We start from the raw sequence: 27,863 nt of genomic DNA, 5'->3' as shown, positions 1-27,863 counted from the left end.
ATGCCTCTCATATTTTTACTTTGAATTTAATAAGCCCCCTGTACTTCAGAACTAACAATGCTAGTGCATGCATCCGGAAGCGGCGGCGCTGGTGAACGGCTGAGGCTCGCCTGCAGTCCGTTTGTTTTTACTTTTTTGTGTTGTTTTTTTTTTTGTCTAGTTACGTTTTGTCTAGTTACGTTTTGGTTTTTTTTGGGGGGGGGGGGGGGCGGGTGCAACGGGGCCTTGCTGTCTGTCTCTCCCTTCGGGGGAATACGACTTTTTTGTCTTATCCCCCTTCTCTGCCTCCGTCTGCGCTGAGGCCTAATGGCGGAGCTGGTGACCTCGAGGCTCCGGAGGCAGCCTGACAGGACTCGCCCTGGGCTCGCTCCCGTGAAGGCGGGCCAGCTCGGGGCTGGAACTGCGCTCCCGTGAGGGGCGGTGAGGCTCCCATGAGGGCGGCCTGGCGAGGGGTGAGACTCTCCTGTGAGGGGCTGTGGCGCTCCCATCGGAGTGGCCCAGCTCGAGGAACGTACGGCGCTCCCGTCGGAGTGGCCCAGCCCAAGGTGGAACGGCACTCCCATCGGAGTGGCCCAGCTCGAGGGAGGAACGGCACTCACGTGAAGGCGATCCGGCTTGGAGCTGGAACGGTGCTCCGGTGGCTGGGACGGCGTTCTGGCTGCGGTGACTTGAGTCCTGGGTTCAGCCGCGGGCCAGCGGCCGCGTTCGCTGGACCGGAGGGCGGCAGCTTCGACCACCCCGGGTCGCGGTGTTTGAGCCGGCCCGTTTGCGGGGTTCGGACTGTTTATGCCATCGCCCGGTGGGGAATCGCCTCAGCGCAGAGGGAGAAGAGGAGGGAAGAGACAGTAGCCCTAAGATTTTTGCCTCCACCACAGTGAGGAAGTGCTTGGAGGACTCACTGTGGTGGATGTTGATTTGTGTTTATTGGTGTTTATTATTGTATGATTGTATGTATGACTGCAGGCACGAAATTTCGTTCAGACCATAAGGTCTGAATGACAATAAAGGTATTCAATTAAATTAAATTCAATTCAATTCAATTCAATGCTCTCCTTATAGCTAATACAGGTTTATACTTAGTGCCCCGACCAGTAAAGGCAAGCGTGTTGTACATCTTTTGTAACCACCATGGCAGCACAGTAGTGTAGCGGTAGAGCTACTGCCTTACAGCGCCAGAGACCATGGGTCCCAGTTTTCATGCTGACTACAGGTGCTGTCTGTAAGGAGCTTATACGGTATCACCGTGACCTGCATGGATTTTCTCCGAGATCTTCGGTTTTCTCCGACACTCCAAAGGCGTACAGGTTTGTAGTGTGTGTAGGATAGTGTTACTGTGCAGGGATCGCTGGTGTGGTGCAGACTCAGTAGGCTGAAGAGCCTGCTTCCGCGCTGTATCTCCAAAGGGCCTGTCCCACTGGCGATGTTTTAGGCGAATGCAGGAGACTCTGCACTCGCCTCATGATTGCCACATGGTCACCACATGTTCACTGGTAGTCTCTGGTGAGTCTCCTTCATGGTCGCTAGGAGTTCCCGCATTCTGGGAACTAGTCGCGGCCTCAGTATGGTCGCCACAATTGGTCGCCAAGGAGATAATCGATTATCCTGTAGTCGTAAGTGCAGTTGTAGTGGGGTCGCAACGTAGCTGTAGGTAGTCGAGGTAGTCGTAGGTAGGTTTAGTTAATCGCCTTTGCTGACCAGTCATTTTCATTGGCTCATTGGGGGGAAAAAATGTAAGCACAAGTTTTCAAAACCAAGGATAACCGTCCGGTAATGTTAAATGTCCGCCGAACTTCACAGCTGTGTATCACTGGCATATTGAAAGTTGTCTGGCTTCTTAAAAGTGTCTCCACTCCTTCTCCTACATATTTTACATTACCTTTGACCTCCAAAATACAATACCTCACTCTTGTAAAGATTAAACTTCACCTGCCATTTCACCCAAAATTTTCAATGGATCTATATATTGCTGTATCCTTTGACAATTTCCTTCTCTATCCAACCCTCTGCCAATGTTTTTGCAATCTGTAAACTTAATAATCATACAAAGCTACATTGTCATCCATATTGTTAACATATATCACAAATAACAAGGGGCCCAGCACTGTTATTTGTGTAAAGCCACTGGTCACAGACCTCCAGTCAGTTAAACACCCATTGCCTTCTATAGCCAAGCCAATTTTAGATCCAATTTCCATTCACCATGGATCCCTTGTGACAACATCTTCTGGTCCAGCCTACCATGAGGGATCTTGTCATACTTTACAAACATCCATGAGGACAATGTCCACTGCCCCCCATTCATCCATCATCTTCATCACTTCCTCAATATTCCGTGGGGGAAACCGTTTAATCTCTTCCCTGTACGGGGACCCAACTTTTTCCCTGTCGGGTCTCCGGTGTCGTTGGGGCCTAACATCGTGGAGCCGGCGGCGGCCTCCAACCGGAACCAATCTAAGGGCTCCAGTCGCGGAGCCTGCGGACCTGCCATCGCGGTGCTGGCCGACTTCGGAGCGGGGAGAGCTGCAGTGACGCGCGGCTGCAACCCGACTTCGGAGCATTGGTGGACAGGAACATCGGGAGCTCACAGGACCCAGGTGGGAGACCGCTTTTCGGAGCTACCGCAACGGCAACATCTCCCGCCAGAATTGCGGGGTTTAAATGACTCAGAGCGGGGTCTAACATCGCCCGGCGTGGCTTAAACAGCCGTGGGACTTACCATCGCCCACCGGGGGCTTTAACATCGCGAGCCCCAATCGCATCGACACTACAGTTGGACTGCTAGACCGCGGAAGAAGAACAAAGGGAAGTGATAAGACTTTTGCCTCCAGAGTGAGGAGGTGTTGGAGATTCACTAAGATGGATTTTTGTGTAAATTGTGTTAAGTGGGTTTTTTTTGTAATCTCATGATTGCAGAAATGAAATTTTGTTCAAACCTTGTCTGTTTGAATGACAATAAAAGGCATTCTATTCTATTCGGTCAGTTCAGTTTAGCTAATCGTCACGTGTACCGAGGTACAGTGAAAAGCTTTTGTTGCGTGCTATCCAGTCAGCAGGAAGTCAATACTATTCATGGTGTATAAATACATGATAAGGAAATAATGCCCCTCCCCTGCACAAAGCCACGTTGACTATCCCCAATAAGACCAAGCTATTCCAAATGCGACAATATTCTGTAACTAAGAATCTTCTCCAATAGTTTTCCTACCATGGTGCAAGGCTCATCAGCTGAAAATGTAACTGTTTGTCCCTATGGCCCTTCTTAAACAAAGGACCAACACTGGTTATTCTCCAGTCTTAAGGCTGATGACTGTTCAGGTTTAGCTTTGTTTAGAGATACAGAGCGGGAAAAGGTTCTTCGGCTCACCAAACCCACACCGACCAGCAATCCCCACATGTGCACAATTGAAAAATACACTCAATGTCCTTCCCTGCTCGTTTAGGCTAAGACAATGGGGAATAGGCGCTCTCCTCACATGCCGCAGCACAGTATCTTCTCCTCATGATGGTGGGAGCACTGATGCCGCAACCTGCGCTCTATTCTGCAAGAGTAGCAAAATGCCCCCAACCGACTGACACCTGCCCCGATTGACAGCAAAGTTCTGCTCCGATTTAGCAACAAATTGACTTGGTGAAGATACTAGCCCGAAGAGCTCTCTTGAAAACATCCAGTGAATTGGCCTCCACTGTCTTCTGTGGCAGTGAATTCCACAGATTTGCAACTCACTGGGTGAAAACGTTTTTCCTCAACTCAGTACTAAATGGCCCACCGCTTATTTTTAAACTGTGACCCCTGGTTCTGGACTCCCCCAACATTGGGAACATTTTTCCTGCATCAACACTGTCCAATCAATCATGAATGTTATAAGTTTCTATGCTCCTATGGAGGGGAATGGGGATAGTTGGCAAGTAGCCTGTGATGCCTGGGACAGATAAATATGGTCAAATCTGCACTGCCCGCTCAGGAGGCAGTGGTGCAACTACTGCCTCCTGATGCCAGACATCTGGTTTGATCCCGACCTCGGGCGCTGTCTGTGCAGTTTGCATGTTTTCATAGAAAAATAGAAAACAGATGCAGGAGGAGGCCATTCGGCCCTTCGTTTGTGATCATGGTTGATCGTCCCCTATCAATAACCCGTGCCTGCCTTCTCCCCACATCCCTTGACTCCACTAACCCCTAGAGCTCAATGTAACTCTCTCTTAAATCCATCCAGTGACTTGGCCTCCACTGCCCTCTGTGGCAGGGAATTCCATAAATTCACAACTCTCTGAGTGAAAACGTTATTTTCTCACCTCGGTCTTAAATTACCTCCCCTTTATTCTAAGACTGTGGCCCCTGGTTCTGGACTCGCCCAACATTGGGAGCATTTTTCCTGCATCTAGCTTGTCCAGTCCTTTTATAATTTTATATGTTTCTATAAGAGCCCCATCATCCTTCTAAACTCCAGTGAATACAAGCCTAGTCTTTTCAATCGTTCCTCATATGACAGTCCCGCCATCCCAGGGATCAATCTCGTGAACCTACGCTGCACTGCCTCAATCACAAGGATGTCCTTCCTCAAATTAGGAGACCAAAACTGTACACAATACTCCAGATGTGGTCTCACCAGAGCCCTATACAACTGCAGACCACATGGATTTCCTCCATGTGCTCTAGTTTCCTCTCTCATCCAAAGTTAGATAGAGCTCTAGAGGCTAGCAGAAGCAAGGGATATGTGGAGGAGGCAGGCACGGGTTACTGATTGTGGACAACCAGCCATGATCACAATGAATGGTGGTGCTGGCTCGAAGGGCCAAATGGCCCTTATTTCTATGTTTCTAAAAGATCTATTTTCTATGTTTCTAAAAGATCTGTGGGCTGGTGGGTTAATTGGCCTCAGTAAATTGCCCCTAATGTGTGGAGAGTATCTTGTACCTTGTACCTTCCGAAGAGTCCACCAGGGACTATACGGGAAGTTGGACAATTTTTATACTGGACAATTTTTATATTTATCAAGCCAATTAAGTAAGCCAATTAATCTGTACATCTTTGGAATGTGGGGGAAAACCGAAGATCTCTAAGAAAACCCACGCCGGTCACGGGGAGAACATGCAAACTCCGTACAGACAGCGCCCGCAGTCAGGATCTAACCCGGGTCTCTGGCGCTGTAAGGCAGTAGCTCTACCGCTGCGCCACCGTGCCACCCTATTGATGACTGTTTACTTTTCTCAGGGCATGCCAATCCCAAGGAGCAGGTTCCCTGCATTTACCCAGTCAGACCCTTCATTATTTTGAGCATCTCTGTCAAGTCTCGCCTCAAACTAGGAGCTGACCTAGGGGTCGATAAGAACTGACCCAATTTCTACAATCGCTCCACAAAACTGCAGATTCTGGTGATGTTCACAGAAATCTCCTCAAAACATTCTACGGCTTGGACATCCTTGCATGTGTGTGGTCGCCAGACTATCCCCTGACCACTGGCTGAGTGAGGCAATGAGTCCAGCCCCAGCAACCACTGTGCCACCCTGACTGAGTGGATGAGACAGTGGGAATAACATGGAACTCATGTAAATGCGACAGTTGGAGGGCCGAAGGGGATGCTTCCATGCTGCATTGCTAAATGAATCCGTAGAGAGGAGGAAAAGAGGAAGCACCCAACTGAAGCAACCCGATAGCTGAGGTAATTGAATGAAAGGAGTTTACATAGTTGACATGTGTGGATTCAGTAGATGTCATTCCTGCAGCGTCGTATGGAGTTTAGCCCACATTTGTATCCTTCTGACAATTAGCGATCATGACTCTTCCATCAAGATTTTTTTACCTGGACTACATTAAATGTACAAATACGAATATTCCAGGAATGGGGAGGTGTGCATATGATGGAAATTTTTGGTTTCAGAACATGGATTATCACGCAAATCAAAGGTTAATGGAGGGTTGGCATGAAAATTAAAGATGTTGAAGTGTGAAGTGAGAATAATTCATGTGAAAACCGATATGGAAATTTGAATTACTAAGCACTTGATGAAAGAGAAACATATTACTAAAGGTCACTGCTCTTTACCTGTTGAGATAATTCTTGCCCAGCAAAGAAGGATCCACAGCACATCAGAGCCTAAGGAGAAATTGGTAAATAATCTACTTAGTCTAAATTACAAAAGCAGCTGTCTCTGCAAAATAAAGCATCACATCTAAACATAATAATATCCTTTAATAGAATTTTCAACCTTCCTTCAGTACCAACTTTCGACCTAAAGCATTGGAGGGAGAATTGCTTACACATGCTTGCTATACACAAAAACTCAGTACTCAGCGTGTCAGACAGCATCTCAGGAGAAAAGCAATAGGTGGCGTTTTTCTGGTCGACACCCTTCTTCAGTCTGAAGAAGGGTCTCGATCTGAAACGTCACCGATTCCTTTACTCCAGAAATGCTGACAGACCCGCTGAGTTAATCCAGCATGTTGTGTCTATCTTTGGTCTAAACCAGCATCTGCAGTTCCTTCTTGTTCCTTTTACGCATGATATTTGCTGCAGGGAATGCCCAAAGAACCAAATCTATAAATATCTGCATTTTAAACAATTATCTGACTTTTCTCTGACAGATAAAACAAAAATTAAAAGGCAAGGCTTGGTAAAGTGAAAAATTTATTATTTACACAGAAATGTGAAGGCAATGTCCCATCGTATCCAAGGGAAGCTCTTTCAGCATTTATCCACTATGCATATCTCTAATGACAAACCAAATTGATGGTTATTTGCTGTTTGCGGATGTTTAATTTAGTTTTAACATACAGCGCGTGACATCTAGTGAATTGGCCTCCACTGCCTTCTGTGGCAGAGAATATGGCAGAGTGGATGGATAAGGCAGTGTAGAGAGATGTGGCAGATTTAGGGATTGGACAGTGTCGGGGGATGGGTCAGTGTTGGGGATGACGCAACGTTGTGGTGGTCTTGGGGGAATGGAGCTGTGTATAGGGATGGGAAAGCGTTGGGGAAATGGAACAGTGTTGGCGGGGGGAGCGGGTCAGTTTCAGTTTAGTTTATTGTCACCGAGGTGTACAGAGGTGCACTGCAATGCTTTTGTTGCGTGCTATCCTGCCCAGCCCCGCCCCGCACACTAGCACGACAACATGTGTTTTCTCAGAGATCTTCGATTTACCCCCACACACCAAAGATGTACAGGTTTGTAGGTTAATTGGCTTGGTATAAAAATGTCAAATTGTACCCAATGTGTGTAGGACAGTGTTAATGTGTGGAGATTGCTGGTCGGTGCGGCCTCGTCGGGCCGAAGGGCCTGTTTTCTTGCTATATCTCTAAACTAAACTAAACTGAATTAATCAAGATGTGATGCCCAGGAATGCAGCTGACGAGGTGATGGAAGGTTATAGAAGCAGAGTTATTAATAAGTTTCAAAGTAGAAATGGATATTTGAAGTGAAATCATCGAACAGCCCATAGGGACTGATTTAATCTAATTTCTCAGAAGCAGCAGAGTAAGAAGGTGCTCTCTTTAGCCGTATCAATCTATGACAGTGCTACATTTTCACAACGACCGTTATAGGTCATTAGTTTAGAGATACAGCGTGGAAACAGGCCTTTCGGCCCACTGAGTCTGCACTGACCAGCTATTCCCACACATGCTAGGGACAATTTACATTTATACAATTACATTTATAGCAAGCCAATTAACCTACAAACCTGTACGTCTTTGGAGTGTGGGAGGAAACGGAACATCTTGGAGAAAACCCCTCCCAGGCCACGGGGAGAACGTACAAACTCCGTACAGACAAGCACCAGTAGTCAGGATTGAAACCGGGTCTCTGGTGCTGTAAGGCAGCAACTCTACCACTGCGCCACCGTGCCACACCTAAATAGTCATCCGGGAATAACCACACACTTCCAGATGGTGCATTTGCAGTTGCTAACAGATGTTGTCTTGCTGCAGGGCTAATTTTAGCTGAACTCAATAATCCATAAAGCAGGGAACAGTCAACAATATGAAAATCAAGTCAATTAATATACAACCTACTCAACCAAATGAAACAGTAACTTCACAATTGTACTAATGGTGCACTTTGTCTGACAGAATACTACATCCTAGTATCTTCTACCCAGAGAGCACTAAATCCCTCATCCGGTAGGCGGCGCGACTCTGGTCAGCAGCGGCCTCTGCAGCCTGTCCGCGTTTTTATTATTTTTTGTCTGTGTTTTAATGTAGTTTTTGTTATTTTATGTTGGGGTGTGTGTGTGGGGGGGCGGGGGTGGGGTGGGAGGGGGGGGGGGAACTTTTAAATCTCTCCCTGCACTGGAGACCCGACCTTTTCTCGTCGGGTCTCGGTTGTCGTTGAGGCCGCAACGAGGAGCGGCCTCCAACAGGAAGAAGCCGGGGACTCAGGTGCCGACTCACCTCACCGCCGCGGAGCTGGCCGAGACCGGAGCGGGTGGAGCGGTGGAGGAGCGCTGCTGCTGCTGCTGCTGCTGCTGCTGCTGCCCGACCTCCGGAGATTGGGAGGCTGCTGCTGCGGGTCTGCGGACGGCGGCACCGGGAGCCCGCGGCTCTCTGGAGGGAGACCGCTTTTCGGGGCTCCTGCAACGGCGACTTCTCCCGCCCGAGTTGCGGGGTTGAAGAGCTCCTGGAGCGGGGCCTGACATCACTGCCCCGCGCGGCTGGAACGGCCGCGGGACTCTGCGAGCGCACACCGGGGGCTCTAACACCAAGACCCGGTGTGCGACCTCGCACCACCCGGCGTGGCTTTAATGGCCGCGGGACAATCGCCATCGCCAGCCGGGGGCTTTGACTTTGACTCTGACATCGGGGGGGGGGAGAGTGCAGTGGAGAGATAAGTTTTTTTTTGGCCTTCCATCACAGCTATGTGATGGATGTTTATGTAAAATGTAATTGTGTTGTGTCTGGGGTCTATTTGTGTGTAATGTATGGCTGCAGAAACGGCATTTCATTTGGACCTCCAGGGGTCCAAATGACAAATAAATAGGTTATTGACTATTGACTATTGATATAGCACGGTGGCAAAGCGGTAGAGCGACTGCCTTACAGCACCAGAGACCCGGGTTCGATCCTAACTACGAGTGCTGTCGGTACAGAATTTATGCGTTCTCCATGTGACCTGCGCGTGTTTTCTCCGAGATCTTCGGTTTCCTCCCACACTCCAAAGACTTACAGGTTTGTAGGCTAGTCGGCTTGGTATAAATGGAAAATTGTGTGCAGGGTCGTGTTAATGCGCTGTATCTCTAAACGTAAACTAAGCACCCATTGCTGGAAGAAGCAAGAGGATAACTGGGGAATGGAATGATGTAAGTTAAAGCTAATCATTAGTTTCATCCTGATGTGAGGAGATCTGCAATGGTCAGGGGGACAGTGATCTGATGCGTGGTGAGGGGTGATGGCGATGATGCACATTGGATTACGAGAGGTTGGTGAGGGTGAGGTGAGTGGGGATGTCAAGGTGGTCAATTTCACACCACCAATCAGATATAAAAGTTAAGAGAGGGAAAGAGGCCAGAAGGGGGGTGTCCCAGGACAAGGGGAGCGCTCGAGACATGAGAAAGGGTCATCACTGGGAAGGATTTCTCGCTGAAGAAATAGGCAGATGCAAGAGGGGAACAGAAGAGGAGCTTGAAATCCATGTTGGGCCGGAAGACACACGGGCACAAGGTATAAAGGGGAATGTCAGAGAGGGGGAGGTCAAGGAGACGGTGAAGACATGGCAGGAGTTGGAGATGGTGTGAGGTGCAGGTCATAATAGAGTAATGGGAGAGGTGGCTCAGGTGGGAGAAATTGCGGGAGGAGGAAGGGAGGTTCATGGAGAGATGGAAAAAGGTACAGAGGTGGTATTGGGGCTTGAACATGAGGTGATAAAAGGGTGGGGTGGGAAATGGGAGAGATGGGGAGCTGGGGCAAGTGATAGAGGGCTGGGAGGAAAGATGTGGCGGGGGGGGGCAATAGACAATAGGAGCAGGAGTAGGCCATTCGGCCCTTCGAGCCAGCACCGTCCTTCACTGTGATCATGGCAAATCATCCACAATCAATAACCCGTTCCTGCCTTCTCCCCATATCCCTTGACTCCATTATCTTTAAGAGCTCTATCTAACTCTTTCTTGAAAGCATCCAGTGAATTGAACTCCACTGCCTTCTGAGACAGAGAATTCCACAGATTCACAACTCTCTGGGAGAATTTTATATTCCTCGTCTACGTTCTAAATGGCCTACCGCTTATTCTTAAACTGTGGCCCCTGATTCTGGACCCCAAAGGTCAAGAACATTCTTCCTGCCCCAACTTGTCCAATCCCTTAATAATCTTATCTGTTTCAATAAGATCCCCTCTCTTCCTAAATTCCAGTGTATACAAGCCCAGTCGCTCCATTCTTTCAACAAATGACAGCACTGCCATCCCGAGAAAGAGGTGGGGGGGGGGGGGGGGGGGGGGGGGGGGGGGGGGGGGGGGGCTTGTGGGGGGAGATGGGGGGGTGGGGGAAGAAGACTGAGCTCCCCGTGGAGCAATGGAGCCCTGGAGCTGGGCGAGGGAGCTAGCCCCAGCCCTCTGAAACTCATAATAAAACTACTAGAAACTGGAAATTGCACAGAGCTGAGGCACAAAGGTCTAAAGTCCATGGACATTGTAGTTCACAAGGAGAACTGTCTTAGAAGGTCATAGGTACCACATGGAAAACTAAATAAAACATTTGTTGTGTAAGAACGAGTCAAGGTAGCCATGCGCTGAATTCTGCTGCAATGGGACAGGCAGCCATTAAACTCAACGCCAATGGACTGAATTCATCTCTGGCAACACTGCTCTCGAAAGAAAGAATCATTATAAAACAGCAGCAGGAAAGTTAAGGCTCATCCAGAAATAGACTGCGAGTTTTTAAATAAGGTTGCTGATAATCTATTCTCACTCTGTGCAAAGAGTAAACATGATCCCAGATGTGCCAGCTCTGCAGAGAGAAGGTGCTAATGAGATTTATTTAATTTAATATAGATTGCCATTCTGTACTGTAGACCTCAGACGCGGCATGTATGCTTAGCTAATAGACAACGTGGGTGAGTGAATTAGAATGAATTAGAATATTTACTTGTATTCGAGTTCAGTTATCAAATGGCAAGTTAAAGTGTCTCCAATGTTGGATATATTACTGCATAAAAATTGTTGATGAACGCAGCTTAATTTTCCCTCCCTCCTCGCTCCGTCCCTCCCCCACCCAAGTCGTACCAACTTCATAGTCGTCTTGTTGAATCTCATTGTCTGTGCCCCTGTCCCACTTAGGAAACCTGAATGGAAACCTCTGGAGACTTTGCGCCCCACCCATGGTTTCCGTGCGGTTCACGGAGGTTGCAGGTGGTTGTCGGAGGTTGCAGGTACTGGAAGCAGGTTGGGAGACTGACAAAAACCTCCGGGAACCGCACGGAAACCTTGGGTGGGGCGCAAAGTCTCCAAAGGTTTCCGTTCAGGTTCCTAATTGGGACAGGGGCATAACTCATTCTCACCTAGCCCACAGCTAACAATGGCCTGTTTCCTTTATCATCGTTACTTTTTTGCATATCTTTCGTTCATTTGTTCTATATCTCTCGACATCACCGTTTACATCTCTCGTTTCCCTTTCCCCCGACTCTCACTGAAGGAGAGCCTTGACCCGTAACGTCACCTATTCCTTTTGTCCAGAGATGCTGCCTGTCCTGCTGACTTACTCCAGCTTTTTGTGTGAATCTTCGGTTTAAACCGGCATCTGCAGTTCCTTCCTACACATCTAACTGTTTAATTAATGTGTATCGGCACCTTTCTGTCTTCCAAAAAAGCACTGATTCAGACACAAGATGTTCCCTGTCTGAAAGGTGTGGAAAGGACTCATCTTTCAATTCTGATCTCAATATTGCCTTTATCAAATGAATGCTAGGATATCACCACAAACTCAGCACTCCCTTATCTATTAATTACCTACATCGTTTGCCTCGCAGCCTTTTGGAAGTTCCAGAGACACAATTCCCATGATCAAAGTCAGGGAGTCAGATCCACGTGAGTGAACATGCCTTGCAGCTGCACATCCGCCACCCAGGGACTCCAGTGTCACCAGAGCCTTTCCATTAACTGGTGGCGCCAGAATGTCACCAGAGCGTGTGCCTAAGATAGCAACCTGACGGAAGAAGGAAAAGAGGCTGACCAAAACTCACATGGAGGCGAACGTTCCAGAAGGATTTGGAAAGCAACCTATCGAGCGTTGAAGACGTCGCACATGACCGAACAGAATGGTGAAAGCTTGCTGCCCAATGCACTCAACAGTGTGGGAGGAACTAAGTCTAAGTAAGTAACTCTTCATTTGGGTACAATCCCAACAGTGCACTTGGATGTAAAAGTGCCTAGAAATGAGATTGATAACTCCAGAGCAAAAGAACATCTTGATAAAATAGCTCATAGTTATGAGGGAAGTATTAAGAACCCAATTTCCACAGATATAATGTGTAGAGGACATGAACAAGCAGAAACAATGGGTCTGCCAGGACAGTTCTGTTTGTGTATTTTGGGGAGAAGATATAAGGTTGCTAACCAGAAAAATTCAGATTTAAAGCAATCTGCAACCTACTGGTGTTTAAGAAGGAACTGCAGATGCTGGAAAATCGAAGGTACACAAAAATGCTGGAGAAACTCAGCGGGTGCAGCAGCATCTATGGAGCGAAGGAAATAGGCAACGTTTCGGGCCAAAACCCTTCTTCAGACTGAAGAAGGGTTTCGGCCCAAAACGTTGCCTATTTCCTTCGCTCCATACATGCTTCTGCACCCGCTGAGTTTCTCCAGCATTTATGTGTACCTGCAACTTACTGGTGTTGGCCCTGGTTTCCCCTGTTGTTCTGTCGCAGTTGGTTATGATATGAAACTCTGGAATGAAGATGGAAGATATAATTGGTAAAGTTAACATTTATAGTCCACACATTTTTTCTCTGAACTAAGGGCTTAGTAGGACATTTCTTGTGTCAGTTAAGAGACAGTGTACAGGTGCTTCAGGAGTCAACCATGTTGGTTCTAGTTCCTCAGGTCACATACATGCCAGAATGGGGAAAGATGCCCGATATCGATCCCTGATGGAGATTTGGTGGCAGATGGATTTTTAATCATAATCTAGTACTTTGCTGAAACTAGTCTTTTATCCTCGGCAATCAGGTGCCACGGCTTCGATGAAAGAATTTAAGGTCAAGAGCTTGTAGACATTGGAGGCACTGCAGAGCATTTTTGTGGCTGAAAGTAATGTGGATAGCATGGGTTTAGATGTGGTTAACCTGCAGCTGAAAGAGAGACAGTCGGAGAAGGAATTGGTGACCACGAGGCAGAGGAAGGGAGGCAGGCAAATAGCCAAGGAAGCCTCAATGATCTCACTTCTAAACCAGGAGTGAAGAAGGGTCTCGACCCGAAACGCCGCCTATTTCCTTCACTCCATAGATGTTGCCTCACCCGCTGGGTTTCTCCAGCATTTTTGTCTACCTTCAATTTTCCAGCATCTGCAGTTCCTTCTTAATCACTCCTATACCATGTCTCCATTGCAGGAAATTGTACGATCAATGTACCTCTCAGGAGTGAGGCCAGAGCCAAGGTGACGGCACCATGCACTACTCAGTTGCGCAAGAGGCGATGACCAACAGTCCAAGGGCAATATTGATAGGGGATAATAGTGAGGGGAATAGACAAGCATTCTACAGCTAAACATGTGAATCCCAGTGCGCTATTGCCTTCCCCGGTGCCAGGGTCAACGAGGTCACAAAAAGTGGCAAAGTATTCTGGAAGGCTGGAAGGTATAGGAATAGCAAGATGGGAGAGATGAATATGTGTAGAGTGGACTTTAGATTTCTGGATCACTGCCACTATTTCTGGGGAAGGTAGAGATTGTACAAGATGAAAAGGTTGGACCTGAACTGGAATGGTCCATTGTCGAAGTATGCAGGTGTACTGGCACTTTGGGAAGGGTTTAAACTAATTTGGCTGGGCAATGGACTAAAAATAGATGAACACTTTGTGGGGCGAGATGAAGTCAAATATAGAAGTAAACAAACCATATGATGGCATGAGACAGACGGCACGTAGGCACAGAGAAAGAAAGGAAGGCTAAATTGCATCTGTTTTAATGCAGAGAATGACAAATAAGACAAATGCAGGTAGACTGATCAGCACATTGGAACATGCAAACACAGGGATGATTCAGTTCATGGTTAAAAGAAGGGCAGAGATAAATGATTTAAATGTACATAGATGTCTAAAGGGCCTGTCCCACTTTACGATTTTATAAGCGACTGCTCAGCATCATTGACAGATGTATCAGTTCATGAAAGATTTGCGGCGTGATGACTTATGACGCGCGGTGTTTTTTCAAGTGTCGCAACTTTTTCTGTCGCTGCTGGATTTTGAATTGTTCAAAATCTTTTGGCTACACTGATATGACGCCGGCAGTCGCCGAAAAAAATCGGCAAGTGGGACAGGCCCTTAAACGTAAAATGTAAATGTTGGTAAGTAAGAGTGCTGACTACACCAAAACTGGAGAGTTTGCAGACAGTGAGGATGTCTGTCAGAAGATACAGTGAGATAGAGATCAGCTGTATCTGTAAATGGGCGGAGAAATGGTAGATGGAATTTAACCCAAGCAAGTGTGAGATGTTGCACTTTGGGAGATTGAATGTAAGGGGAAAATATACAGTCGATGGCAAGATGCTTAAGAAGCATTGATGTGCAGTTGAATGTTGGAATCCAAGTTCGTAGCTCACTGAAGGTGGTAACACAAGTAGATAGGGTGGTAAATAAGGCATATGGTATGCTTGCCTTTATTGCTAGGGGTATTGAATATGAAGGTCAGGAAGTCATGATGCATGCTCCATATAACCTTGGTTAGACCAGGGGTCGCCCCATTACAGTTCTGGTCGCTCCATTAAAGGAAGGATGTGGAGATGTTGGAGAGGGTGCAGAGGACGTTTAACAAAATGCTGGATTAGAGGGTTTCAGCTCCAGGTTGGATAGATTTGGATTGTTTTCTCTGGAATGTTAGAGGTTGAGGGTAGACAGTCAGAACCTTTCTCCAGGGTGAAAATGTCCAAAACTAGAGGGCATAGCTATAAGGTGAGAGGGGGAAAGTTTAATGGAGATGTGTAGGACAAGTTTATTACATACAGAGGGTGGTGGGTGCCTGAAGGGCCTGTCCCATTTGCGTGTCATTTTTGCGACGTCATTTACGCGACATCATCTACATGTCATGACGCGTGCATTACACACAATTACCTCTGAACTGCAGATTCAGAGATTGAGTCCTGCTCCAGAGATTTGCGCACAAAGATGTAGGCTGCCATGCTGTTGTAATACTGAAGGAATGCCACGCCATCAGAGATTGCCTTGAAATTAGATGTGGGACTTAATTTCTGCCTGTGCTCTCAAGTTCTCATGAGGGAAAGACTAGTTGCCCTGTTTCGAAGTTCAGCAGAGAACCTTGTTTATGTTTTACTCAACAGTACTAAAACAATTATAAAGAGGTACTACGTGTAAAGAGGAGGCATGTCAAAGTTATTAAAAGCCAGAATATTTGGTTACCTTCACTCACTGAGATTCCATCAGGTACATTTGCCAATCTTGGCCGTCTTCCCAGGAAATGACCTCAAGGAAGACATTGAGCTGCAGTGCTGTCTCATCTCCTGCAAGGAGACCTTGACTGAATGCACAACAGAGGGCTGATGCATCCAATGCTAAGAATACCTCCAATATGGCTGCTATTTATTATTGGTAAATTGACCTGTGGTGCAGATACATTGCAAACGGTAACTTATTCCAGAAGAGAAAGAGGAAATCACTCTGACATGTCATTTAAATACAGTGCCACCTCTCATTATCACCTTTCAGCTTAGTATTTTCACTTTTCAGTCTTGGCAAAGATCAAAATATGCGAACTTCCAAAGCTTCGTACATTATCTCCCACTGATTTGAGATGTCCTTTCAATTGTCCCACCCTCTTCAATTTTCACTGGCACAAATACTTCCCATTTCTACCAGTACTGTGCTCACTGCACCCATATAAATCCACTGTTGAAGCCATATTGATGATGAAAATTAGCGGCCAAGAGCATACCTCAATTTGAGTTCTGCATTTAGTAGGGTATCTATTGCGGCCAAGAAAATTGAACTTTCAGCTATCCCAATACGGCCGTAGTCAAAACAACTGAGAATACTACCAATTCACAAAGAAAAAACTTCCAGGGTATAAAGCCCATGTTTCAGTTTGGCTCTGTGGTCATCTCCAACAATTATAATGAAGACAGTTGGAGATGGAGTTCAGCATCATGGTAACTGCTTTGAACATTTTTGGTGTCATTTCATTTGAAACATGAAGCATTATCTTTCAGTTAAATTAATAAGATTCTGTAGTGTACTAATCAGCAGGAGGAATTCTGGCTCATGGTACATTTGTCAGCATTGGCTCCTCATGTCAAGCTATCAGCCAATGCTTTCCACCACCTCCTTCCCCATCTTGGCTGCTAACTGAAGTTGGCAGCAGCACCTTGATAACCGCCCACCCTGATCAACATGATCAATCTTTCATGCTCCTCTTCAGTCTGTGCCGAGTGTGGCTCCCTCAGCTCATTGAAAGCATCCACAATTGCTGGAGATCTGCTTCGTTCCGGTGACTCAAAACGCTAAGTGCATGGGCCAAAGAAGCAGCCTTGCATACAGCGTTTACACCATGCAAATGTTAGGAAACAATAGTGAGAGCAAGGGGTGCTTTCTTCATTTACATGCTATTTTAAATCTGGGTGGTCTTAAAATTGATGCACTGAATTAGACATCGGGAAGACATAGGAGGGAAGAACACGGATGAAGGACAGTGAACATTTCTCAATCACCATCAATCTAGGTCTACAGGAAATTCAGACAACAAAATTAGTTTGGTTTAGTTTAGAGATACAATGTGGAAACAGGCCCTTTGGCCACAGAGTCCGTGCTGACCCAACGATCATCCATACACTAGTTCTATGTTATTCTAGTTGTGCATCCTACACACTACGGTCAATTTACAGAAGCAAATTAATCTTCAAACCCGCACATCTTTGGAATGTGGGAGAAAAACAGCACATAGAGAAAACCCACAGGGAGAAGGTACAAACTCCTAAAGACAGCAAACCTAGATCTCTGGCACTGGAAAGCAGCAACTCTACCACTGCAGCACTGTGCCGCCCAGATGGGCATGGTCAGTCTGCGACTGCTGCACTGGTTCTCTGCCCTAGCCTTAGTTTAGTTTAGTTTTAGAGATACAGCTCTTCGGCCCACCGAGTCCGCACCGACCAACGATCCCGCATATTAACACTATCTTACACACACTAGAGATGATTTACAATTTTACCAAAGCCAATTAACCTACAAACCTGCAAGTCGTTGGAGTGTGGGAGGAAACCGAAGATTTCAGAGAAAACCCACACAGGTCACGGGGAGAACGTACAAACTCCATACAGCCAGCACCCATAGTCAGGACGTAGCTCTACCGCTGCGCCATCGTGACACCCACAACGTATTTTTATCTGAACTTCTCATCCAATTGTTCATCCGTTTAGACATCCGAAAAGACTAGGCTTGTATTTACTGGATTTTAGAAGAATGAGGGGGTATCTTTTTTTGTTGGGTTTTTTTTGTCTTTTTTTAAATTTGTTTGTTTTATTAGAAGTTAATACAGTACAAAACAATACAGTGGTACCTAATTTTAGGTGCCAACTGTGTCATAACGTAATACATTCTATGTACAACCTCTAGTTTTATGTTTTTGAAAAGGAAGTAAAAAAAACAAAAACAAATAGAGAGAAGAAAAATAGATAGTAGAAAATAGAAAAACGTGAAGCGTGTATATAAGAAAAGAAAAAATAGAAAGTAGAAATAGGAGAAAAAGACCCTTAAAAAAGACATTTTCAAATCTTTATTCGGAGATGTAAATCTATCCACGACCTGACCTGAAATCAGTAATCTTTACGGTACTGCTGCATCACATGATTCCAAAAAGTTGATGAAAAGGGACAAACTCCTTAAGATTTGGTCATATTTATCTATTAGGCGGAGTCTCATTTCTTCAAGATGTGCTATGTCCATCATATTCCTAATCCACATTTTAATAGTTGGTATAGCTGTATTTTTCTAAAATTTAAGTATCAATTTCTTTCCAATTATTAACCCATAATTAAAGAATACTTTTTGGTCTTTATTTAAATTGATATCGTCTACTATTATTCCAAATATAATCCATTCCGTATTAGGTTCTATTCTTGACTTGAAGAGCTTTGTAAATATATCAAATATATCGCTCAAAAATTTATTCAACTTTGTACATCCTACAAATGAATGTGGTATATTGGCATTTTGAAACAAACATTTATCGCATCTGGGAGAGACGTTTGGGTAGAATTTATTCAACCTCGTTTTTGAATAATATAGTCTATGTAATAATTTAAATTGATTTAAATTATGTCTTGCATTAATAGAGCAATTATGTGTGTTCAGCAGATACTTTTCCCATCTATCTTTCGGGATCTTTATCATTAGTTCATGTTCTCAATCTTCTCTTAGTGCCTCTGTTGAGGGTGCCTCTATTTAATATACTATTATAAAAAATATGATATTAGTTTTTGTGACTCAGCCTTAATATTCATTGCTTCTTCTAAAGGGTCTAAAAATATAGTTTGAAATCTATGTATATATTTCTTCATAGTCACATATCTGTATATATTTAAAATATTGATTATCATTCAGTTTAAATTTTGATTTTAATTGTTGAAATGATAACAATTTGCCCAATTCATACATATCTCCTACTTTCCTAATCCCTAGTCTATCCCATTATTTGTATGTTTTGTTAATAAGAGATGGTTTGAATGCAGGATTGTTTAATATTGGGGTTAGTACTGATAGATTATTTAATTTCAAGGATAATTTTATTTGTTTCCAAATTCTTATTGTATTGTGAATAATTGGGTTCTTCTTATATATTAACTATTCAATTTCATCGGTGAGAACAAGATTGTTCCTATATCGTACGGGAAACACTCCTCTTTCTCCATTCTTATCCACTCCGACTGGTGAGTGGAACTATCCAACCAGTACATTATGTTCTTAATATGCACTGCCCAGTAATAATACGTAAAGTTAGGTAATGATAAACCTCCAATTTCTTTAGGTTTACACAAATGCTTTTGTTGAATTCTGTGTGCTCTATAATCCCATATAAAATTAGTGATGTTAGAATCTAGTTTTTTTTTAAATATTCTGGAATATATATTGGGATCGCTTGAAACAAATATATTAAATGTGGTAAGAAAGTCATTTTTATAGCATTAATTCTACCTATCAATGAGAGCGGGAGCGTTTTCCAAAATGTAATCATAACATTCAGTTTATTTAATAGTGGCATAAAATTGGTGCTAAATAATGATTTGTGTTTTCGCGTAATTTGAATACCCAAAAACTTGAATTTTTCTGTTGCAATTTTGAAAGGAAATTTTAATAAGTGTCTCGCATCCTGTGGTTTTAAATACATAATTTTGCATTTATTCCAATGTATTCTATATACTGAAAAAGAACCAAATTCCTCAATTAGTGTTAATAAGGTGGGGATACTCGTTTGTGTATTAGTAATATATAAAAGGATATCATCAGCATATAATGAAATTTTATTCTTTGAGTCCTTAGTATTATATCCGTGAATATTCAGATGATTTCTAATCCTTTCAGCCAGCGGTTCTATCATAAGGGCAAATAGCAATGGTGATAAGGCACAACCCTGCCTATTATCCCTTGTTAAATAACATTTTGGAGATAACATGTTATTAAATATTCTTGCTGTAGGTTTATCATAAAGTAGTTTAACCCATCTAATAAAATTCTCTCCCATATTAAATTTTTGGAGTACCTTATATAAATACTGCCATTTTACATGGTCAAATGCCTTCTCTGCATCCAGCGTAACAACTGAAATATCTTCAATGTCCTCTTTGTGAGCATACATTATATTGAAAAGCCTTCTCAAATTATTAAATTATTGTCTTTTGAGTATAAATCCCGTTTGATCCGGGTTTACCAAATTGTTAATATAATTATTCAGTCGCTAGAAACTTTGCTAAGATTTTCTGATCGGTATTTAGAAGTGATATAGCTCTGTAAGAACCCAGTTCATCTAAATCTTTTTCTTTTTTTGGTGTAAGTGTTATTGTTGATTCTGCTAAAGTTTCTGGTAGTTTATTTTCGGTATAAGCCTGCGTGTATAAGTTGAGTAATCTTGGTACAATTGACTCCTGAAATCGTTTATAAAATTCATTACTAATACCATCTGATCCTGGGGTCTTCCCATTTTTCAATGAGTTTATTATTTATTTTATTTCTTCACTAATAATCCGTGCTCCTAATTCCTCTTGTTCTAAACTATCCAATTTAGGGAGGTTGCAACTATCTAAAAAATTTGTAATTTTACTATCATTTGTATTTATTTTAGTTGTGTGTAAATTATGATAAAATTGGGCAACCCTTTTATTAATATCCTTTGGTAATGTTAGAAGCTCACCATTATCAGATTTAATTTTAGTGATAGTATTTTCCTTTTCTTGTTGCTTCAGTTGCCTCGCTAATAATTTATGTGGCTTATCCCCAAATTCGAAGTGTGCCTGTTTTGTAATTTGGAATAGTCTTATTACTCTTGCCGATAAATTTCTATTAAGATTATATTTCAATAAGGTTATCTTGTTATGTTTATCTATGGTTGGGTCAGTTGCATTGTCCAGTTCTAGTGATTTTATTTCCTGTTCTATCCACTGAAGTTCTCTTTTATTTTCTTTATTTTGAAAACTTTGATAAGAGATTATAGCACCGCAAATGTATGCCTTAAAGGTTTCCCATAATAGCGATACCGAAATACCCAGCGTGTCATTTATCTCGAAAAAAAATGTTGTTTGTTCTTTTATATACTCATAACCCTGCGGGTTATTTAATATTATCCAGTTGAATCTCCAAAAAGGTTTCATACCCGGCATTCCCTCGATTTTAAGTATAAAAGTAATTGGTGAATGATCGGAAATAATACTATTATGGTATGATGGTTTAGTCGTATACAGGATTAATTTTGTATCCAATAAGAAATTGTCAATTCGTGAGTAAGTTTTATGAGCCGATGAGTAAAACGAATATTCCCTTCCACTTGGGTTTGCTATTCTCCAAACATCAATTATGTTATTATTGTTTAAATAAGTATTTAAAAATTCACAGGTCTTAATTTTAACAAGACGCTTCCCTACCTTTATTGATTTATCTAAATATGGGTCTATAACACAATTAAAATCTCCCCCCATTATTATATTTTGATAATTATGCTCTGCAATTATATCTACTATTTTTTTTTTAAATTGTGGGTTATCAAAATTAGGCGCATAAATATTTATCATAGTTAATGGTGTATTATAAATTTCTCCTGTGACTATAACGTATCTTCCCTCTTTATCAGATATGGACTTCTTTAATTTAAAAGGTATACCTTTCCGAATTATAATGGCCGTGCCTCTTGCTTTAGAAGTTAATTCGGAGTAGTAGGTTTGACCTATCCAGTTTGAGGGGGGATCTTATAGAAACATATAAAATTATAAAAGGACTGGACAGGCTAGATGCAGGAAAAATGTTCCCAATGTTGGGCGAGTCCAAGACCAGGCACCACAGTCTTAGAATAAAGGGAAGGCCATTTAAGACCGAAGTGAGAAAAAACGTTTTCACCCAGAGAGTTGTGAAATTGTGGAATTCCCTGCCACAGAGGGCAGTGGAGGCCAAATCACTGGATGGATTTAAGAGAGAATTAGATAGAGCTCTAGGGGCTGGAGGAGTCAAGGGATATGGGGAGAAGGCAGGCACGGGTTACTGATTGGAGATGATCAACCATGATCACAATGAATGGCGGTGCTGGCTCGAAGGGCCGAATGGCCTCCTCCTGCACCTATTTTCTTTGTTTCTATGTAAATCACAATTAGTGGATCTTTCATTAATTACCTAAGATTGTCCTTGCTGAAAAGGCCAAAGTTTTTACACTTTTCTGAGACTGGGTTTGGATGACAGAAGGCAGTACCAACCTTAAAGTGGCAGTTGATTTAAGCAGAGTAAAACAAAGAAAACTCCTCGCAAAATCTCTTAATTCTCAAAATATTTTGTTTGAAAAAATAAATATATTTGAAAAGAAGTCCCATCATAAAACTACCAGCCACATTGCAGTGCTTATGCACCAGTTTTTCCTGAGTGATGACCATCAGAATATGTTCCATGTGTCTCTTTTACGATAAAGCCAATTTAAACAGAGGCTGGATAAATCCACCATCTTTTCGCTGTCACTTATTGACCGATAAGTTTTATCATGTTACCAGTCTTTGAAAGTAGGCATGCAGGTGTAGCAGGCAGTATTTGAAAAGGATTTGAGTATAGGAGCAGGGAGGTTCTACTGCATAACAGGGTCTTGGTGAGACCACACCTGGAGTATTGCGTACAGTTTTGGTCTCCAAATCCAGCCACTGATTCCTGGGATGTCAGGACTGTCTTATGAAAGACTGGTTTGGTTTATACTCTCTAGAATTTAGGAGAGTGAGTTCTTATAGAAACTTACAACATTCTTAAGGGGTTGGACAGGCTAGATGCAGGAAGATTGCTCCCGATGTTGGGGAAGTCCAGGACAAGGGGTCACAGCTTAAGGATAAGGGGGAAATCCTTTAAAACTGAGATGAGAAGAACTTTTTTCACACAGAGAGTGGTGAATCTCTGGAACTCTCTGCCACAGAGGGTAATCGAGGCCAATTCATTGGCTATATTTAAGAAGGAGTTAGATGTGGCCCTTGTGGCTAAGTGGATCAGAGGGTATGGAGAGAAGGCAGGTACGGGATACTGAGTTGGATGATCAGCCATGATCATATTGAATGGCGGTGCAGGCTCGAAGGGCCGAATGGTCTACTCCTGCACCTAATTTCTATGTTTCTATGTTTCTATGTTACACAAGGTTCAAATTTCAATATCAGAAGCAATGGTAAAGGAACATGTTCAGACTACTTGCTCTGAGGTCCACAATGTGCACCATTTTATTTTGCAGTCCCCTGTACTCGTGACAACCAATGCATGGAGGCAGCACAGGGCACATCTGCAGAAACCACTTCCCACCCGAAACGTCACCTATTCCTTTTCTCCAGAGATGCTGTCTGACCCGCTGAGTTACTCCAGCTTTTTGTGTCTACCTTTGGTTTAAACCAGCATCTGCAGTTCCTTCCCACACATCTAGGAAAATAATGTCCTTTACATTACCATTACTATCTCCAATAATGCCTTCCAAATGTCAAGAATACCAATCAAAGAGGATTTTCCCCATTTAAATTATGTTGACTGACTTTTCATCCCGTTTTGGTCTTTGCTTTCTTTTATTTTCTCCTTTGCTTTTTTTTTTATTACAACAGTGCTAAGGTGACTGGTCCATGATTTCCTTGGACATGTTCTAGATCCATTCTTAAATGATGGGACCATTTTCTATTCCATTAATAATATGAATGAAATATCATGAACAATTCAAGTCCCTGACTATCAAAGTGTTACAAAATGAAAACCAAGGGTTTAAGTTAAAATATCCCACATGAAATTAGAGTGTTGGTTTCACTGGAGGTGGTCTTGGATGGAGGAATGCTCCTCAAACAGCGGAGTATCTTGGACAATACAGCTCACCCCCTCCATGACACACTGGTCAATTCGAGGAGAACCTTCAGCAACAGACTGGTTCCACCAAGATACAGCACAGAACGTCACAGGAGATCCTTTTCCCCCTGTGGCTATCAAACGGTACAACTCCTCCCCCTTCTGTCATGGGATAGACTGACTCCCCTCTCCCCACCCCTCCCCAATTTTGGGGGACATTCCACTCATCACTTTAATTTCATGTTTCATGTATCTTGTTGTGTTTCACGACTGTTGGCAGACCAGTTTACCTCCTGGGATAAATAAATTGATATTGCATCGTATCATATGAATAAAAGCCACACTTTCCTCCTTGCAATATAAAGGCATCACCAAAGGGTTGGTAGTCATGCTGTCATCTGAGTCTGAAAGTTGTGGATTTATGTGCGAGGGAATTGCTCTCAGGAAGTAAGTATTACTGACAAGGTCACAATATTGGCCGTCTTCAGTCATCATTCAGGAGCTGTTGCCAAACTCTCCCAACCAGCTATCGTCTTCTTTTCAAGGAGATCCAACAATATTGGGTCGGGTGGTCCAACATTCTGTGCCAGGTTCTTGAGCACACAACCAAGGCTAACATTTCCGTGCAGTGTTACATGTCAGAATCTGGCCACATGATGAGGCGTAAGACCAAAGACCAAATCTCCTTCATGTAGGGAAGGTTTGAGGTCCTATAAGATGACTTGAAGATGACCAGTGGTCTTCTGACGTTCCTCAATCACCAACACACAAAACAGACTGTCTTCTGATGTACCTCATCACATGGGATTGTCCACTTTAGTTTAGAGATACAGCGCGGAACCAGGGCCTTCAGGCTCAGCTCACCAAGTCCGCTACGACCAGCGATCCCCGCACATTAACACCCACCCTACACACACTAGAGCCAATTTACACTTATACCAAGCCAATTAACCTACAAACCTGTACCTCTTTGGAGTGTGCGAGGAAATTGAAGATCTTGGAGAAAACCCACACAGGTCATTGGGAGAATGTACAAACTCCGTACAGACAGCACCCGTAGTCAGGATCGAACCCGGATCTCTGGCGCTGTAAGGCAGCAACTGTACCACTGCAACACCATGCCACCCTTACTCTCTGGGAATCTGTTCAGTCATCCTCTGAAGCTGGAATATCTCTTGCATGGTGCAGTGCAGAAATACAAATGCTATACTCCTGACAGGATCAGATCAATGCTCTGTATAAGCGAGGCACATAAAGTCATAAGGTCATAAGTGATATGAGTAGAATTAGGCCATTCGGCCCATCAGGTCTACTCCGACATTCAATCATGGCTGATCTACCTCTCCAAACCCCATTCTCCTGCCTTCTCCCCATAACCTCTGACACCCATACTGATCAAGAATCTATCTATCCCTGCCTTAAAAATATCCACTGACTTGGCCTCCACAGCCTTCTGTGGCAAAGTATTCCACAGATTCACCACCCTCTGACTAAAGAAATTTCTCCTCCTCTCCTTCCTGAAAGAACGGCCTTTAATTCTATGACCTCTAGTCCTAGTCTCTCCCACTTCTGGAAATCCTCTCCATATCCTCGGAAATTACGGACCAGTCATCTTAGCAATGCGGTAAAAAAAGCAAAGGAATAAGCAAAAAGAAAGCAAAGATAAAAACAGTATGAAGAGTCAGTCAGCATGGATTTCAAAGGGGGAACATCGTCTCCACATCCACTCTATCTAAGCCTTTCATTATTCTGTATGTTTCAATGAGGTCCCCCCTCATTCTTGTAAACTCCCAACTTTATAAACTCAGTTTCATCTCTGTAATTGTCATTTTTACATGTACCTTTTCAGGATGCTGGTTGGCTCACAGGTATAAAGGAGTCAGACTGGATACAGTACGGTGCTGCCAACAGTTCCAAAGGGCTGTTCCCCAAGAATTTCACTCAGCAACTGGAGTAGACTATGGCCGTTGTCTACCTGTGTAGCCATAGGCACCCACAGTCTGGATCGAACCCGGGTCTCTGGCGCTGTAAGGCAGTAGTTCTACCCCTAGGACACAGTGCTGCCCGCACGCATCGCCAACTTAAGTTCTGAGGGTGACTATTTAATTTAGTTTAGAGATACAGCGCGGAAACAGGCCCTTCGGCCCACCAGGTCCGCGCCGACCAGTGATCCCCGCACACTAATATTATCCTACACCCACTAGGGACAATTTTTTTTACATTTATACCAAGCCAATTAACCTACAAACCTGTACGTCTTTGGAGTGTGGGAGGAAACCGAAGGTCTCGGAGAAAACCCATGCAGGTCACGGGGAGAACGTACAAACTCTGTACAGACAGCACCACAGTCGGGATCAAACCCGGATCTCCGGCGCTGCATTCGCTGTAAGGCAGCAACTCTACCGCTGTACCACCGTGACCGCTGAGGCAGCTGTGAAGTGCTTAAAAATCTCCAGAGGATGTTGAAAGTTATTAAAATGCATTTTCAGTCCCTCTTATAGCACGCACAGTGAATAGTTTGTATCGCAATTGGTATTGGTGATATTTCATGGCCGTGGCTCAAACAGTGCTATTTTACGCCACCTACATGCTATGGCCCAAGAACAGGTCACTCCGGGTAAACAATGCAGCTGTAAAGTTTGCTCACCTGCGATGAGCTGGTGACGTTGATCTCAGGAACAAAGTTGTCCTCGAAGAAGTTGATGATGTTTTCTGGCTGCAGCTCCTTTGTTGGGGTGAGTTTTGGTGGTGGTGGGACAGGAGGGCCTTTACGCAACTGGGTGCAATGGGGAAACACAGATCAGAAACAAGCTACAAAAACACAAACAGCAGACTCCACAATCTCACGCTGCCAGGAGCTTTACTGTGCAAACTGTGGATGAAGATCATGTGGTCGTCGTACACGACATATGGATCAACCGAGTCTGCACATTTCATCCAGCACCCGTTTACACTAATCGTACACTGATTCCATTTTGTTCTGCTTACTTTCATACCTTTCAATACTATCCACCAGAAAAACCCTAACACTTGGTCTGCTTCTTCATTGGCCCTTCCAACTTGTGGTGCAACTTCTTTTGATTTGAGTTTAGTTTAGAGATACAGCGCAGAAGCAGGCCCTTAGGCCCACCGGGTCCGCATCAACCAGCGGTTCCAGCACATTAACACTATCGTACACCCACTCGGGACACATTTTTTTTTACATTTACCAAGCCAATTAACCTGCAAACCTGTACGTCTTTGGAGTGTGGGAGGAAACGGAAGATCTCAGAGAAAACCCACACAGATCACATGAAGAACGTACAAACTCTGTACAGTCGGGATCGAACCCAGGTCTCTGGCACCGCATTCCCTGTAGGGCTGTAACTCTACTGCTGTGCCACCATGACTGCCCTATTCCTCCATTGGAATTTGGTATTCCTTTATCCCACCTAGACATGTATTCTAAATAACATCTCTTTCTCTTTTTTCTCTTACATTCTCTTTTTTCTCTTACATTCAGCACACTTCACGTTTTACTCTTCACCTACATACTTTGCCAGTTCATCTATCAACCAGCATTCCTTTGAGATATAGAAGGAAATCGGAGCACCTGGCGGAAGCACAGTCACAGGAAAAACATGTAAACTCCACAGAGACAACACCAGAGGTGAGAATTACACCTGGGTCACTGAAACTGTGAGACATCAGTTGTACTTGCTGTGCCACCATGCTACCCTATGCTAGATTGCAGAATGGACCTTAGGAAGAGGTACTCCTGACAACGATTGAAGTGAAACATTGCAAGCCTGATCTTAATGAAGAGGAAGAATGCAGGACGAATGCAAACTGATCTTCAGAGTCATCACAGTCTCCAGAATGCCAGTGGATTCTGGGTGAGCAAATTGAAAAGTTCCCTCCACTCCAAAAACAAGGCCAAAAATATTTTATGTTGCTGTGCTCGTTAAAATTCCACTGTTCCGCCTAAACTCCCTGTGCACATTGGGAAGAATCATAGATTTTGTAACCAGTTCTATCTCGCATTTTTACATGGAAGCTTGAAGGTTACAATTCTCAATGTCCTGCATCATTCAGAACTCATTGCAACATGGACTAGTTTGTATCATGCATAGTTTCTCAATTGGACCTCCAATATTTTCTTTGGGTCCCCTGGAAGGTAAGTAATCACACCTTAAAACTAT

At 43.9% G+C, this 27,863-nt stretch overlaps 1 protein-coding gene across 5 annotated transcripts in view; it reads right to left on the bottom strand.

The window, feature by feature from the left end:
• Positions 1 to 27,863, bottom strand: part of LOC129696197 (amphiphysin-like) — a 221,110-nt gene that overhangs the window by 89,708 nt on the left and 103,539 nt on the right. For 4 of the 5 annotated variants that reach the window (XM_055633840.1, XM_055633841.1, XM_055633837.1 and 1 more), the window contains exons 11-12: positions 26,330 to 26,458; positions 6,042 to 6,092 (exon numbers count right to left, since the gene is read on the bottom strand). In XM_055633840.1, the coding sequence (XP_055489815.1) occupies positions 6,042 to 6,092; positions 26,330 to 26,458 (180 nt within the window). The remainder of the gene's footprint in view (positions 1 to 6,041; positions 6,093 to 26,329; positions 26,459 to 27,863) is intronic. The other variant, XM_055633838.1, reaches the window with a different exon arrangement.

This window comes from Leucoraja erinacea, chromosome 4, assembly GCF_028641065.1.
Source record: "Leucoraja erinacea ecotype New England chromosome 4, Leri_hhj_1, whole genome shotgun sequence".
Lineage (NCBI taxonomy): Eukaryota > Metazoa > Chordata > Chondrichthyes > Rajiformes > Rajidae > Leucoraja > Leucoraja erinaceus.
This window is presented reverse-complemented; position numbering and strand designations above follow the sequence as displayed.